This window comes from Lynx canadensis, chromosome F1 (assembly GCF_007474595.2).
Source record: "Lynx canadensis isolate LIC74 chromosome F1, mLynCan4.pri.v2, whole genome shotgun sequence".
NCBI classification, from domain to species: domain Eukaryota; kingdom Metazoa; phylum Chordata; class Mammalia; order Carnivora; family Felidae; genus Lynx; species Lynx canadensis.
This window is the reverse complement of record NC_044319.2, coordinates 38,643,184-38,660,307: the sequence shown is the minus strand read 5'-3', so window position 1 is coordinate 38,660,307 and position 17,124 is coordinate 38,643,184. Positions and strand designations below refer to the sequence as shown.

Sequence of the window (17,124 nt, the reverse complement as noted above, 5' to 3'; positions counted from 1 at the left end):
GAGCGCCGCGCAGCGCCTCCTTACCTTGCATGTTTTCCGGCATCTGCCCCTGTTCCCCATGCGATCGAGCCAGTCCCAGGGCTTCCGTCTCCACTTTGGGCAGCATGACAAGGCGGCCGCGGGCGGGGAGAGGGGGTCCGCGTCCGTCCGGAAGCCCAGCACCTGGACACGGGCAGCACAGATTCAACTCCGGCAGAAAGGAGGGAGGGGCGGCTGGGGTGCTGGCTCACCCACCCGCTCGCAGGAGCGTGCCTCCGCCTCCTCCGGGGCCGCGGGTCAGGACCCCTGAGCCCCGTCCAGTCTCGCAACTCCGGAGCAGACCCCAAGCTGCTGGGAGGAGATGGCGGGCTACGAGACGCGGCGAAGACTGCGTCCGCGCGCCTGGCTTTGGCTCGGCTAGGGCGGCGGCGGCGGCGGCGGCGGCGAGGGCGCAGCTGCCCGGGGCGCGGATCCGTGCGCGGCCGAGCTCCGGGCGGGCAGCGGAGGCGGCCGCCGAGCTGCTGCTGCCGCCGCGGCGGTGCCGCTGCCGCTGCTCCCGGACGGCTCGGGCGACTTCTACCCCTCCCTCCACCCGCCCTCTGGCTCAAGATCGGCAGGGGTCTCTCTCTCTCTCTCTCTCTCTCTCTCTCTCTCTCTCTCTCTCTCCCCCTCTCCCTCTCTCTCGCCTCACTTCTCTCTCCCCTCCTCTCCGCCCCTTCCCCTGTCTCTGCTTCCCTCTCGCTGACTATCACAAGTGTGGAGTTGTGAAGTTACAACCCCCCTCTCCTGCCTCGTTTACTCCTCTCGCGTGTCCGAGAGCAGCCCTTCCAGCCCCGAGGGTGACGGTGCTGGGAAGGAAAGGGGGAAGATGAGGAGGAGAGGGGAGGTAAGTAGGACGGGGGTAAGGGGAAGGCTGGGATGAGGGGTGATGACAGTGAATGGGGACGCGGGTTCCGGACTCGGTCGGACACCAGCCGCCAGCCAATGAGGATGAGGCGCGAGCTCCAGTCCCCTCGCCTGCCCCAACCTCACCACCCCGCCTTAACCCCCTCCCACCCCACCCTGACCTGGGGCGGGGGATGTGAATGCTGCCGGGTCTTACAGCTAGTGGGAAGCGACCTCTGTCTGAGCGCAGCGGCGAAGGACGGGAGGCTAGGGCGGCGATTTATTTCTGCGAGCTGAGGGGAAACCAGAAGGGACGCGGGAGTGTGTGAGTGTGCGTGTGTGTCCCCGCGCGAATATTGGGTCGGGGGCTGGAGGGGGAGTTAAACACCCATTTAAACAACTTAAAGGAGAAAAGAGATGTTGAATTCAGTTGACCGCTCTTCTCAGAAGAGCTGGCCTGCTCTCAAGGGTCTCCCGGCTTCATTGCCCATCGGTATTCAGTCCGAAAAGGCCCCACCATGGGCCCCAGGAGTCCTGCCGTGGCCGAGCGTCCCGGCTCACCGAGGAGACCCATCTCGCCGAGAGTTCGCCCACTCGCCGGCAATGGAGGAACAGCTATCCCTGTTTCCCCCGCTCTTTACCGGGTCCTTCACTCATTTATAAACATCCCACCCCCTCCAGACTAAGATTACATTGGCGGCAGACTTCCTAAATTTTAGGGCACTGTGTTTCCAAGCAGAAAGCAACGATCGGACTAGGCTTTCCTTTTTCATTCTGGTGTCTCTGGTAGGACAATCCACATGAGGCCCAGAGGCCCAGCACTTTAATAAAGTTTTAAAGAACCATCTGTTATGTAAGCTCTTCGGCCACCAGCCCAGCCACATCTTCAAAGTTTTCAGATCTCATCCCAACAAGATGAAAAAACATTTTTTTCCAGCCTCGTGACTGCATATGAAATGCCTCATATGCAGTGTCTGCTGTGAGACTGGGTAATTATCAGAGTCCTCCCGCAAGGGGGTGAATTTGAATCTCAAAAGATCTGAATTTATTCTATTTGAATGGCATAGAGATCACACACTCAAACTGCCCAGGCCAGTATTTGATGAATTGAATAACACTCCAATCATCCCCATGATTAATCTACACTTTTATATGAAGCGGGTTGTTCGTCACCCACCCACGCCTGGTAATTCAGGTACTGTTGGCTCTCTAATTCTTTTTTTTTTTTTTTTTGGTCATTTTGTTCTTCTTCAATGTATATTCAGAATCTAGCTTATTTAAATCTCAGTTTTGTAGCACCAAATTTCATTAAAATGTTTAAACTTGGGGGGAGGGGGACCAGCCACTAGTTTGTAAAGGGCAGTGGGATGTAGTTGCCAAAAGGAGTGACCCTTAAGATGATCAGATTTCCAGGGTAGCATCAACTAACACTGTCAATTCATTTTCAATATTACTAGTTGTTTTTAAATATCATTGTAAATTAAATAAGTTTTGTGGCTTAAGTATATATATTATATATAGAATATATACACACACATACACACAGTTCAGAAAAGGAAAGGAGTTGTCTCAGGGCTCAACTCAGTTCTTGCTGTGCTTTGTGGATTTGGATGAACTTTGAAAATCAGTTTATTCCAAAGTCTTAATCTAGGAACAGCCTCCTCTCACTACAGTCAAAGAGCTCATGGGGGCACTTATGTAGCACTTTGCAAATACCAGGCTGGCAGCTTTGGGGGGACTCCAGACTCTTGGTCCTCAGAGGGAGCTTCCAGGGTGAGGGAAGGTCCTCTGATTGGTAGAGCTGGAGGAAGAGGTTGGGAGAGTTTGAAAGAAGTAGAAAGGGGGTCTGACAGGACCATATATTTGTAGCATGGCAAAAGTGCTTGCCTGCACTTGAGGCAGAGCCTTGACCTAGCCAAGGAAAACTTTGTGATCACATTCATAACCCAGCTTCAGCCCCAGAAGGGGCTTGCCTAGACCACCCTAGCGCCTTTTCAGTCCAGGCCACTCTGCCCTTGCCTCACACCCCAAACCAGGAATGATGGTGACAAAGGAGCAGCTGGCATTCATTTCTCTCCTCCCAAAATCAGAGGGGGCAATGGTGGGGAAATAGGGGCTGCAGACAAGATTTCAAAAAACCACCCTTAAAAAAAAATCCGCAGTTGTATCACAGAAGAAAAGATCCAAGGTGCTTCGCCTTGCTTTGAAGTTCTTGTCCAGGCTCACGGCTTTCCCCCCCGAACGGAAGGGGCACCTAAGCAGCAGGTCTCAAGCAGAGAGAAGACTTCGGCGTCCCAGGCCTCCTGCTCCAGGAAGAGAAGAGTTCCCTAGGGTCAACCATATCCAGATCCCCATCCGGGACGTAGAAACCCCTGCCGGCGGTGGTCAAGGGGGAAATCTTCCACTGGAATTGGTTCATGTCAGAGACCCGAGGGCACACTCACCTTTTCCCGGGTCGCTTCATAAGGGCTTTAGGGGAGCGGCAGAGCCCCCAGCCCTGGGGCAGACGCAGAGGGTGGGGCGGCGGCACCAGGCTTCCCACATCACGCTCATTTCCGCCCTGCAAGTGCATCCTTTCCAAACCCCCAGAGTTCCCTGGTTCCGAACGATCTGGTCCCTTGACCCTTCAATTCCGCTGGGCAGGGGCCCACACTGGAGCCCCGGACCCGCTTGCCCTGTGACCTGGGATCGGCCTGGGCGTCTCCCAGAACACCCTCTCGGAAGGATAGCTGGAAGAGGAGGAGCCCGGGCCGCCCACGGTGCCTCGGATCGGTTACCTGAAGATGGTTCTAGGTTGCAGAGGCAGCAGTGAGGAAGGAGAGCCAAGTGGACGCGGGAAGGGGGGGCAGTTGTGATGGGAGTAGGGCAACAGGGCCTGTGTGGTCTAAACGTTGATGCTGGTGGTGGTCTGGACTGACGGACAGACACATCGATCGACTTGGAATGCTTAAAACGCCCGCAGGCGGGCAGACGCATCCCATCCTCCGCCAGGAACATCTAACCTACTGCCCCCCTGCCTCTCAGTGGATGCACACTCAAGAATCCACCCCGTCTGGCGGGAAACAAGTGGTGGCGGAGACCACAAACCAGAGGCCGGGAGACCGGGGGAGACAGTTCCGGCTTTAGCTACGGTGCGGATTCACAATTTCTCCCCTCCATTCCTTTGCCAACTTCTGACAAACTTCTCTCCCCTTTCCCCTCACTTCCCCCACGCCTCCACCTTCTTTCCGACGAGACTGGTCTCCAGGGCTCGTCCTTCCCGGTTCTGACTTTGTCTTAAAGCGTTGATTGACGGTTGCAATTACAAAGGATGATGGCTCGGGGAGGCTCCCGCGCAGCCTTGATGAGCCCGAGGAGCGCAGTCCTGGCATATTTTATCCAGGCTCAGCGTTACGGGGCCGTGCGCCCCATTCACCCGGCGGGCTGCAGCTGAGGAGGTCTCGCACTCCCCACCCGCGAGGATGTAACTGCCTCGCTCTCCTCCCCCGCCTCCACTTGTGCGCTGTTCCGCGCTGCATTTCAGAGAGCGCGCCGGGAACAGCCTGCCCTTGACCTGACCTGAGAATTGTATGCCAGCCCTGCGCGCTTAACGCTTGCAGGCCGCAAAGGGAGTGAAAATGTCATGATTTTTTAGAACTGGTTCAACTTTCCTGGGCTCTTCCAAGTGGAAGACCCACCCCTCCCGCGCGCCTAGGTGGGAGAAACCTCGCATGACCTACCGAGTCTCGCACGGAACTTTCAAATCTGCATTCTTGGAAACAATTTCTGATGTCTCCTCCATTTCTACTTCTTGGTGTTTTTAAGGAACCAGAATCATTACTTTTTTTTTTTTTTTTTTTTTTTTTTTTTTAGCACGTGTCTGCTTTTCAGCCTCAGAAGCAGCCTAGATATTTTTCGGGAAGTCTCCACCAAGTGGCCGGGATAGCCCGAGGGGAAAGAGAAGCAAGTCTATCAGCCTACTGAAAACTCGGGCCCTGCCTAACTTTTCCGCCCCTCCCACTCAACAAGCCCATCAGAAGCCACTTTTGCCTTTCTCCGAAAATTAAGTTTCGCAAAGAATTCCAGAGTTCCGCTCCAGAGCTCTGGAGGCTGGGCTATTCGCCCCCGCCTCTAGTCTCCAGTCCCCCCCGCCGGCGTCCGGAGCGCTTTGTTTTAAGATAAGAAGGGTTAAATTTCGGTATAGACACACAAATTACCGGGGAGCACCGTATTGGCCGGAACTTTGAAAAAACTAACTTAAATAGGTGAGAAGTCCTGCCTCATTAAAAAAAAAAAAAAAAAAAAGATCCCTTTCTGCTACGAGTGTAAGTAACTACTTAAGACATCATCTACCACAGCCCCGGAGCAGGAGGAAAAACTGCTATCAGTTGAGACCTTCTGCCCCTGGAAAGACTTGCGTGTTTGGGGTAACCCGCAAATGGGGATTGACTCACAATCACTATGGGAGTATCTTAACATACCATGGCCCCATCTTTACTGAGGAGGAAAATATAAGGTGAAGCAATTATCCAGGTAATCCAGGTTCCTCCAGCCCCTCCTCCAAACAACATCCCACCCTTGTCCTGAAGTAAAGGTGAGGTTTTTGGAGAGTTTGGCCTGGATTATCGGTATCCGCATCTCTCTGGAAAAAGGCTAATCTAGAACGTTTTGGCTTCATTTTCTTTGGCGACTGTTGCCCCAACCCAGGGGTCCGGGCGCATCCCGCCTTGGGTATAGCCCTTGCCCTTCTCCAAGTGGGCGGGGAGATCCGGTCTTGAGAAAGAAGCTGGCTAGGGAAATAATCTTGGGTAGGTGGTCCAATCTAATCTATCTCTTCCTCTGTAATTGAAATGCAGATGTGAGTCAGCTCCAACTCAAAACAGTGGGAGTCCCCTCTCGGAACCACGCCGTCCCTCCTCGGGACAAACCAGAACTCGGAGTGACGTTCTCGAGGGCGATCCTGGCGCCAGCAGGCCACCGAGCGCTTAGTGAAACAAGCTGAGAACTTGCGTCGCAATTCCACTCCCCATGTCCCCTCCCCCCCCCCCCCTCAACCCGGACCAGGAACTAAATCCTTAGCACGAGATTATTCAGGGCTACCATTCAGGTGAATACAACCAGACTGGAAGTGTCATGAAGGAAGGGATTGCACTCCGCGGAGCTCGCGAATTCCTCTGCTCTCGCAGCGCCGCGGGGATGGGCAGTCTCGAGGTTCTTGCCTTAGGGAAGCCCCCACCTAGAGGTTTCCGTTCTAAGATCAAAGCGTACCGGGCCGCGCAGAGCTCTGTCTACCAACTTGGGCCCCTCTGGGACAGAACACAAAGCGAGGGGCTAGAAAGGCGGGACTGGCGGTGATAGCTCCACCGTCTGGCTCACGGTCCCCAAGGATGGGAAGAGCTCGGGTCTAGGAGGTTCCGTCGTTCTCTCGTTTGGGAGGATGTCGGCTCCTCCAACCTAAAGGCAACTTTGGCGATGAAGAGGTGGTGGCCAGCCAAGCGCAAAGGTTTGGGGCAAATTCTTTCTCCTTCCCTCCAAGGTTTCTTGTCTAGAAACTGGGAAGATGCATCGGGGACCTGATGGCGGGTTCCGACCTATTTTCTTTTCAATCATGTATAGACCGCTGGTGGAACAGGTGGAGCTTGGTGGGGGTGAGGCCGCGGATGTCCAGATCATGGGGAAGGAATCAGCATTTACTGTGAAACATGATAGCGCCGGTTGTGGGACCAGCGTCTCACTAGGGACACCCTGGGGTTTGTCAAAAGTGGTTTTTCAAAAGGGTGTGTGTGTGCCTGTCTGTGCTTAAACTATCTTGTTCTCTATTTCCTCCCTTTATAAGAAAACAGATGTTGGTTTCTCAGGGTGGAAAAAAAAGGTCCCTTTCTCTGAAAACTCAGTCCTTCATGTTAAGTGATTTCTCTGCCCTCCTCATACCCACTAACTAACAAATAGATGCTCTGAATTGTCTCTCAATTCCCTTACACCCTGTCAGTAGCCCTGCAAGTTGCCAGCATACACCCCAAACTGCAAGCAAAACTCCATCCAAACTCCAGAGATCCTTTCCAAGAAATCCCAGAATACAAGATCCAAAGTGCCTTCCCACCCTGATTTGCTCTGCCCTCAAGGGTACTGGGCTGCTGTTTCCACCCTGCCTGCTACACCTCTTCCCATCCCACCCTTCTGAATTCTGCTGGAATCTAAATCTGGTTTCCACTGTGGAATGAAAAGGAAGATAAATAACCATTTACAAATGTCTTAATCCCAGAATGCCTTTGGAAAGAAAGTCTGAGTAGATTAACATTTTCAACCATCATTCCATTATATCAACAAAGGCAAATAGTCACTACTTGGAGGAAAGAGCATGGATTTCAGAATCACATCCATGGGTTCTGTTTATGGTTCACTCTCCTGACAAAGCCGAGTGGTCTTGGGTGACTCACAAGACATTTCTGATTCAATGTTGTCATCAGTAAAATAGGGTTAACAAAGTAAACTTTACACCTGGATGAGACAGTCCCAGCAGGGCAGCATACCCTGCTGTTAATAAATACCAGTTCTCCTTTGTATTTATCTCTTTTCTTCTAAACTCACCCACACTCATCTTTCTGTAAGGAAAATCACTAGGAAGGGAATCACTAACCATTTTAGAACCATTAAAAATAAGGGCCTTCCAGGGGCGCCCAATTCTTGGTTTTGTGAGCTCAAGCCCCAAGTTGGGCTCTGCACTGATAGTTCAGAACCTGCTTGGGATTCTCTCTCTCCTTCCCACTTTCTCTCTACCCCTCTCCTGCTCATGCTGTCTCTGTCTTTCTCAGAATAAAGAAATAAACTTAAAAAAATTTTTAAATAAAATAAAATAAAATAAAAAACAAGATCCTTTCAGTAAGAGGTACTCGCTAAACTTGACTGTCGTGCACTGCTTGACACAGTCCTCAGGGACTTAATTACACTCCCAGAAAAAACTCACCAAACTGCTTATGTTCCTCTGTATTCAGATTATTTGGAGTTTAAACTTGTGTCTTTTCTTACTTATTACACAAAAAAACATATATCAGAGTTTCCCAAAAGACTAAAAAAAGAGGCAGCCTTTGCTAATTTGTCTGCTCAAGTTCAGTCCACATGGTTCTCCCAGGCTTAATCTCTCAAAGCCACTCTGGTCATGTTTCAATTTTTCCCTAGGACATCCCCAGACCTCAAAGCCCCCAAAATCCCAAAGTTCCTTAAAGCCAACTGGATTTCTCAGAGAATTTTTGTTCCAATAAGGTGAAGAGTGAGGAAGTATAACCCAAAGAAATAGCTTTATCCTGAGGTAGGTTCTGGTCTCGGGGACCGGAAGATGTCTGACTGTCTCCCTGTGTCAAACTTCCCTGTAAGTACTTGGGGGAAGCTGGGCCTCCAGGTGGGAGTCTGTCCCAGAGCCCTTCAGCTAGCTCATCTCAAGTTCAAGGCTGAAGCCAAGATAACCTTAGACATTGTGTCTGGGTGGAGGCATTAAGTAAAGGAAAAAAGCACTACCAAGCCTCTGTTCTCCCTTTCTCCATAAATCTCTCTTGGTTTATTAAAAGAGGTGACTTTAGCTCCAGTCACAACTTGTCGACCAAGGCCAGTAAAAAGAGTTTGGGAAAGCACTGTTTGGAGTTGGGCTGAGGCAGGGAAGGAGAAGAGGCACCAGGGTTTAGCTCCCTTGAGGGAACTGGCTAAGCCCAGCAAGAATCAGAACATGGGTTTGAGTGACTGACATTCTAAACTGCACTGCAAATAGAGCTGGCTAGACTTTAGGGTGGCATAATGGGCTATCTCATTTTCCACTCCATGACCCCTACTTGGAGAGACCCTTATGGGCACAAAGATAACTGGAGGTTATTGCTGGAAAAAAATCAGACTCCAAGAGTGCTAAGGGGACTAGATAACAAACTTTATATCATTTCTTAATATTGTTTGCATTGTGTGTTATGTACCCCTCACTATGAAGACATAGTTTCCTGTAGATAATATACAATAATAAATGTGTATAATATATTCCATAAATGCACTTAATTTGAAGCATTACATAAATTTAATACAAACCAAAGCATAATGTTGAGCACATTGCAGAAGAGTCAATAAATACTTGTTATATGACATGTTTCCCACCATGCAAATTTGGCTCTTTCGTTGATATAGACAAGTACTTTTTCTTTCTCCATTCCTCTATCTTTCTCTCTCAAATTAGTACTGCATATCATCAGTAAAATTGCCCCATTTTGGAGAATGAAGAAGTACCTAAGTCAGAAACCAAGAATCCAGAGAGTGTCCCAGAGCTAGTTAACTTAAAAGGAACAATCTGGTTATATTCCCAAGTCTGCTGCTCTTACACCACACTGAATGATTATCTCGCAGGTAGGCAGAAGGAACAACGTTCTCTTATATCTACTTTTCTATACAAGTACTGACATCTATGCACAATTTTCATGTAGCCATCAGCGTGCATAGAAGGAAAATGTCATGCCCAGCTAGGACCCCCAGAGACAGCTTTTTTAATGAACAGAGGCACATTTTCTAGTCCAACACAACCGAATCAATGTAAAGTTGGAAATCTTGACTGATCTCTACATGCTTTGGCCTCAGTTTTGTGAACCACTTCTCATCCCTACCCTAACTTGCAATTTGCCACCTCAAAGCTACTCCAGGACCTGACACTCTCTAGAGCTCCACCTGTGGGTTCTTCTCAATGGGCCTGCCCTGGGCAGACAGAATCCAACCCAAGAGGCACTCACCTTCGTGGTTGCGGTCAGCCCTAACTGTTTAGTCTGATGGCTCACGCTGTCCCCCTTTCCTGTCAGCCCTTTGGGTGACCTGTCTAGCCAAGAACCCCAGGAATGACCCTCAGTATTCCTTGGAGGCTACCCCATGAACACATGGGATTCTCAGTACCAGGAGCCGCCTCTGAGTGTCTAGGATGTTGCACACAGGGACATCTGACAGCCACCTGGGAATACCAGGGAATTGAGGAGGGACAGTGGGTGGGCCGGGATGGGGCGGTGGCTTCCAACGAGATCCGGAAAGAGGTTTCTTTTACCGGAAAATTGACTGGAATTTTGTCATCCCGGGATCTGGCGCCCGGAAGTGCCTTGGAGAGGGTTAGGGTGTTGGGATAGACTCGCTGAGCGACTTTATCTGTACTTTTTTTTTTTTTTTTTTTTTTTTTGAGGCTGTCTTTAGCAGTCCCTCCCGGACCAGACATTCCGCAGGTTCTGGCTCTCTGGAACCTGGCTGATCCCGACTTGCGGGTGTTCTCTACGCGCAGGATGGACCTGCCTCTGCTCCATAGCATAGCCGGTGCGGTGTGAGTCCCGCTGCGGTGGGTAAAAACACAGTTCCGCGGTAGCAGAGAGACACGCAAGGCGTCTCCTTCTACCACGTTACCCTCTTTAATTCACCCCAGGGGTGTGAAGGACGCCGTGGAGGGGGGACGGGGAGGGGGAGAACAGAACGTGTCCTCGGGACCCCACGCCCTCTCAACTCGCTGCCTACCAGTCCCGGCTGCGCGCGCCCCGAGCTGCGGCCGGAGCGCGGGCCCGCCCAGCACGCGCGCCGCCCTCGTCCCCGCTGGAGCGCGCTCTCGCCGCGAGCCCCCGGCCCAGAGCCCCCGGAACGCCCAGCCCGCCGCTGCCTGCGAGGGCTCATTAGCGCGTCGCGGCGGCTTTGCCGGGCGAAAAAGATTTGAAACCGTTTGTGCTTCTCTTTCACCTCCTTCTTTGCGCTCGTATTTTCTTTTTATCTGCAGGGCAATTGATTCCCTGTTGCACTCTGCTTGTCTCCCTCGTGTTTTCTTTTTCGCAAGTAGAGAACTTTTTTTGTGTGTGTGTAACCATTTCCTCAACTGATAATACTATAGGGTGTAGTTGGCCCATAAAAAAAGCAATCACTGCAGTCAGGGGAGTCAGCTGGTTATCAAGGGAGAAAGAGGAAAAGCCCAAGCAAGCCTTGATTTGCCTCCTACAGCGGAGCTGGAACTCAGAGCTCATGACAGGCCTCTGCGAATTCGCAGGGAAATTCCGGTGCGAAAGCCTAAGAAAGTGCTACAAGAAAAGGAACGGGTCCTTCAAAAACTAAGGGAAAGGAAGAAAGACATGATTGTCAACAGACTAATAATTACACACCACTGGAAATCACTTCCCTTTAGTCCTTTACTTTTAGGATTAAGTGAATGTATTCTTGCTGTAACAACAGTATTTTTTGTTCTTTTTAAAAATGAAAATTAGCTTTATTTACTTCTGTTTATAAAAACAAGCCATGCTCATTATTTTGGAAAACAGACAGTAACCCTTAAATTCGAATCTTTAACTAATGATGGTGTATGTGTGTATATATACATATATTTATTAAATATATTAAAATATGTATCTATTTACATGGCTTTTATTCGTCAGAGAAACAAAAGATTCTCTATAGTATCTGCAATGAATGAGACACCATACTGTGGTGTGGCTTGAAACTTTACAGTATTTGAAAGCTTTTTTTAAAGTTTGATCAGTGATGATTCCATATGGTTAACTTGTTTCAAGTTGTTAAAATTTTAGCTTATTATCTCTGATTAGAAATTATCAGAAAATATTAGTGACGAAATACATATATTATACATTTTTGTTTCTGACTGTTTCAGAATAATGGATGGGCATCCAAAACCAGTGGGTATAATAAAAAATACTGAAATATCCATTTGTTTTTTTTTGAATTTCACGAAAGATAAATGTGTGATACATGGGCTAATGTGCTTTTAATAGACAATAGGAGGAGCAATGACTTATAATACTAAATACATCAATAAGATTAAATTACATGAATTAATATAGTAGCAAAATAATAAATGGATGATATAAAGCAACTCCTACTTACCAACAGGTGTAAGTCCGTGCTTTAGAGAATCCTGTAAATTTCCAGTATCCAAATTAGAAGACATTCTTAGTAAAATTACAGGTGGTCCTTTGGTTTAAAGCAGAAATCATTGAGCATAAGAAAAAGTATAGCTTTTGTAGCCTTGAGGAGGACACATCAGACTACAGTAACCCTTAGTGAAAGTTAAAAAAAAATAGCAAAAAAAAAAAAAAAAAAAAAATCCAAGAATTCAGAAAGTTACAAGCAAGTCTTTCCCTGGACTCTGTACTTTTTCCAGCATTAGTTGCCTGCTGTAAACCATGTATCCAGTTACATGATGGTTTCTAATCAGAAGAATGGAAACTTTTGATAGGCTTGGATGGATCACATGACTCTATGCAGGTTGATAAGAGGACCCTGTTATAAAGTGACAGCAAAAGAGATAAGAACTCCTGGCAGATAATGGCAAAGAAATGATTAACTCAGAAGTGGAGAGGTGCTATGCAGCACAGAGAGTGGAAAGTTGTAAAACTGAGGGGTCAGAAGATCATACTTAGTGGATAAAACTCCAAACCAACTTAAATCTACTAACTGAACTTAGGCTTGTGACATACCCCCTTGATGTCATCACCTCTTTGCATAGAGGAGGACAGACGTAGCTCTTCTGACCTCTGTAAATATATTTTAGATGATAACATTGGCACACATTAATTCTTTAAATGATGACTACAGATATGATTGACACTTTAAAATACTACAGGTAGTATTTCCAAGCTTATGGCTATTTATTCATTCATGCATCGTCAACCAACTTTTTAATCATGCCTATTCATTAGCCGAGTTGTTAATCTTAGCTTGTTTGGACACTGGTCAGTTGATTAAAAGGGCAGCCTATCTATTTACCCCCAATAAAGTAAAATTTATACTTTGAGGTTGGTGCTGGCAAAATGGTGAATGTGTAATATATTTTCCATAATTTTAAGTAATTATTCTTTGCTTGAATCCACAGGAAAAATCTGGATCACTCTTTGCCTTGAAAGAATTATTATGCAAATGACCAAGGGTAGTTTTAGGCTCTTGTTAAATATCCCTATTGTTCTTCAAAGTAATAAACTATGGATTGTATAACAATGCATATCTTTTCCCATGTTGTGGAGCAGTTCATTGTTTTCTTATTTGTTTTGATTTCTCTAATGAAGCAAACTTTTTTTTTTTTTTGCCTGAGATTCTATTTAGAAAACTCAAAATGTTTATGTACAGCATTTTTAAAAAAAATTTTAATGTTTATTTTTGAGAGAGAGAGAGAGAGAGACAGAGTGAGCAGGGGAGGGGCAGAGAGAGAGGGAGACACAGAATCCGAAGCAGGCTCCAGGCTCTGAGCTGTCAGCACAGAGCCCGATGTGGGGCTTGAAATCATGAACTGTGAGATCATGACCTGAGCCGAAGTCAGACGCTTAGTCAACTGAGCCACCTGGGCACCACTGTTCAAAATTATATTTTCTTGGGTTAGATTTCACTGCATGTAATAGAAAAGTCATAATAACAGTGGTTTAAATAAAACCTTTATTTTCCTCTTAGAAGTTCAGATGTAGACAATCCAGGGATGGTACAATAGCTCTACAAAGTTGTCGGGGACCTGGTTCCTTCTGTTTTTACTATCCTTGATCTCTTATCTTCATGTTCTAAAATGGCTGCTAGAATTCCAGTTCTCATTCCAGGAAGCAGTATGGAGGAAAGAGAGAGAACGCCATACTTGGTTTTTTTTTTTTTAACGTTTATTCATTTTTGAGAGAGAGAGACAGAGCCTGAGCGGGGAAGGGGGAGGGAGAGGGAGACACAGAATGTGAAACAAGCTCCAGTCTCTGAGCTGTCAGCACCGAGCCCGATGTGGGGCTTAGGCTCACTAACTGCGAGATCCTGACCTGAGCCAAAGTTGGATGTTCAACCCACTGAGTCACCCAGGTGCCCTGAATGCATACTTGTTTTTAAGGACATTACCTGTAAGTACCACATAAACATGTTACTTACATTTCATTATGCAGAAATTAGATACATACTTACCCTTAGCTGCAAGGGAAGCTAGGAAATGAAGTATTTTAATGAGCAAGTATTTCAAACTAAAAAGGATTGGGTGATTATAATTATCCATGTTAGTTCTTTACTGTTCTTTCTTTCATTTTTTAAACTTTATTTTAAGAGAGAGAGAGAGAATGAGTGAGGGAGGAGCAGAGAAAGAGAGAGAGAGAGAGAGAGAGAGAGAGAGAGAGAGAGAATCCCAAGCAGGCTCTGTGCTGTCATCATAGAGCACGAGTGGGGCATGATCTCATGAACCCATGAGATCGTGACCTGAGCCAAAATCAAGAGTTGGTTGCTTAACTGAGTGAGCCATCCAACTTCCCCTGTTATTTTTTAAAATAATCAAACAATAGGGGCATCTGGCTGACTCAGTCAGTAGAGCATGTGATCCTGGATCTCCTTGGGTGTGTAGAGCTTACTTAAAAAACAACAACAACAAAAACAACAAAAAACCCAACTTTATTAAAAAAATGAATAATCAAACAATAACATGCCACAATACTAGAAATGTACCTATGCATGTGTTAAAGGACATATGCCTCTGCTATTCTCTCTTTTTTCTTAAGATTATTTATTTGAGTCATCTCTACACCCAACATAGGGCCCCAAGAAGAAGAGTCACATGCTCCTCTGACTGAGCCAGCCAGGTGGCCCAAAGCAGCTGTTCTCGTAAAAATTATTAGGACCCCCAAAAGTTTTTGCTTCTGTGAATTATACCTATGAGTATTTGTTATATTCAAGATTAAAATTGAGAAAATAAGTTATTAATTATTTAGAAATATACTAATTTATTTTTATTAAAAAACATTAATATGTACAGTGTATTTTAAATTAAAATAACTCTTTTTCAAAACAAAATAATTCATAAAAAAGCAGCATTTCCAGAAGTCTTTTTAATATCCACCTTAATAGAAAGCTGGAGTCTCATATCTGCTTCTACATTCAATCTGTAGCAATATATTGTTTTTGTTAAAGTATATATAAGAAAATATGGTCTTCAATATATGAAGATAGAAAAAGGAGGAATATTATAATAACTTCTTCAAATAATTTTGGATTTTTTTCTTTGACACTGCATCAAAACTCCACAAGTAATATCTTCTTAAAGACTAGTTGTAATGTGGAATCTGAAACCATATCTGTGAACTTTTTGCACCCTATTATACTAAAATTCATTGGCTTATTTTACACTTAAAATACACCTTTCACCTATGCATGGTTTTGTTACATCTTACGTTGGTAATTTGGAAGATAGAAGTTCATCAAATTTGGCAAATTTTCTAAATGTTGACATGTTTTGTTACAGAATATCAAAAATTCTATTTATTGGTATGCCTGGTCCGACTCTTGATCCCGGCTCAGGTCGTGATCTCACAATTTGTGAGATCCAGCCCTGCCTTGGGCTCTGCACTGACACTACTTGTGCACTCTCTCTCTTTCTCGAAACAAACATTAAAAAAATTCTATTTATTAATATTACTACTGATCTCATCAGATGTCTTTAAATACTGGGAAGCTGTCAAACTCACTGTGGAATATACACATTTTCTTAAATCCAAATTTTCACTTGGAAGCCTGAATTTTACCAATGGAAAGAAGTACCATCAGTTTTTTCTGTGCAGTAACAGGTTCACTTCATATTTGAGAATTTCCTCCAAAATACCCATGTCTAAATAACCACAGTTTATCTATAGGTCATTCTTAAAATGTAGAAATAACGTTCCATTTTAAAAAGCAGCTAGATCAGCTCCCCACTTGAACAGTCACATCAGTGTTTTTCCTAGAATCAGCCTTCATGGTTTGACTTAAGCACTTAATGACATTGAAGAACTTAAAGAACTATGGGCAGTACATTCAGGGGGAAATTTAAGTTACTTTGTGAAGTAGCTGTGTTCTTAGAGTATCGTGTTAATTACTTTTTACAACCCACATCATATATTCAACACGGTAGTTGTTCCGCTCAGAATACAACATATGGAATTTTTTATAAAACAAAATGATCTGTTAATTTCATCTATTTTAAAAACATACTTTCATATTTGTATTTCTGTGAAATTGGGGGCATAGAAGAAATCCAAATTGAATTAAAATAGATTATTTCTTCTTTTGTCAAATACTATGAGCCATTTCCCACCCCCCCACCCCCATGTTGAAAAGGAGGCAAGTTGAGATTTCATCTGTGAATAGAAATTTTCCTGGTCTCATAGGCTTCCATATCCTAACCTGGGGCTGCATGTCCCCAGTGTGTTGTGAGGGATTTTCAGAACAAGGAGGAGCTTATTACAGAATTTTATGTGCTAGCCTATGATCCTATGTATCCTATGATTTTAGCTATTCTTTTTAATTTTTTTTAATGTTTATTTTTGAGAGGGAGAGAGAGACAGAATGTGAGTGGGGGAGAGGCAGAGAGACAGGGAGACACAGAATCTGAAGCGGGCTCCAGGCTCTGAGCTGTCAGAGCAGAGCCCGACGTGGGGCTCAAACTCGTGAACCACGAGATCGTGACCTGTGCTGAAGTCAGACATCTAACCAACTAAGCCACCCAGGCAGCCCCAATTTTAGCTATTCTTATGGCTTTTCATCTCTTTGAAACAAATGTCAAGATTATTTAAAATGTACCTCTCTGTATCTTGGGGATACATTGTCCGTGATTAGAAGACTGGTTTCTGGAGAAATGGTTTGTGTTTATGGCATTGAAGTTAGAAAACTCAAGGATATTTCCCTGAGCCTTTGAAGCTCTTTAAATAGAAAAGACTTGGTGTTTGTGAGGGGCAGTGCCCAAATAATTGTACCTCTGGCCCAGGACCTAAGAAGAAAAGTTAAATGAATAGAAAGGTGTCTACATACATATATATAAAAGGGACTATATGTTCCCTTAATGATCACATTATAATCTAATTGGATTAGTTGTTTAAATCAGAGTGTTAATGAGGCTAAAGTCCAAATTTTAATTCCTGTGGAAGAAAAGTTTCATAAAGGGAAAAGCTATTTGCAAGATCATATGGACACCTATTATCTCTAGCTAACACTCAGAGTTGTGCCTAGATTAGAAAGGGCTCAACACAATATACTCATTGTGCAGTTAATAAAGAGGGACGGGACCTTTCCTGAAATCTCAGTTGGATAAGGATACTGAGTTAATTAGAATATAAATTTATGCCTCTAGCTAGTTTCACTGTTAAATTTTAAATTTTACTTTATTATTTTAGGTTTCTCATAGAAAATCTGCCTCTATAAGTGACTAAAGCCCATGTAAATATATTTTCAAGCATTCATGTGGTTTTAAACAATATTAACATTCTTATGTGGATCCTGAGATACTTAACGGGAACCCATGGGGAAGGGGAAGGA

At 45.5% G+C, this 17,124-nt stretch overlaps 1 protein-coding gene across 2 annotated transcripts in view; it reads right to left on the bottom strand.

Moving 5' to 3' along the window:
• Nucleotides 1-12,014, bottom strand: part of NR5A2 (nuclear receptor subfamily 5 group A member 2) — a 135,618-nt gene extending 123,604 nt beyond the window's left edge. The window contains exon 1 of one of the 2 annotated variants that reach the window (XM_030303020.1): nt 11,719-12,014. In XM_030303020.1, the coding sequence (XP_030158880.1) occupies nt 11,719-11,782 (64 nt within the window). In that variant the 5' untranslated portion in view covers nt 11,783-12,014. Of the gene's footprint in view, nt 1-24; nt 194-11,718 lie in introns of those variants that run through there. The other variant, XM_032591813.1, reaches the window with a different exon arrangement.
• Between the last annotated feature and the right edge of the window lie 5,110 nt (nt 12,015-17,124).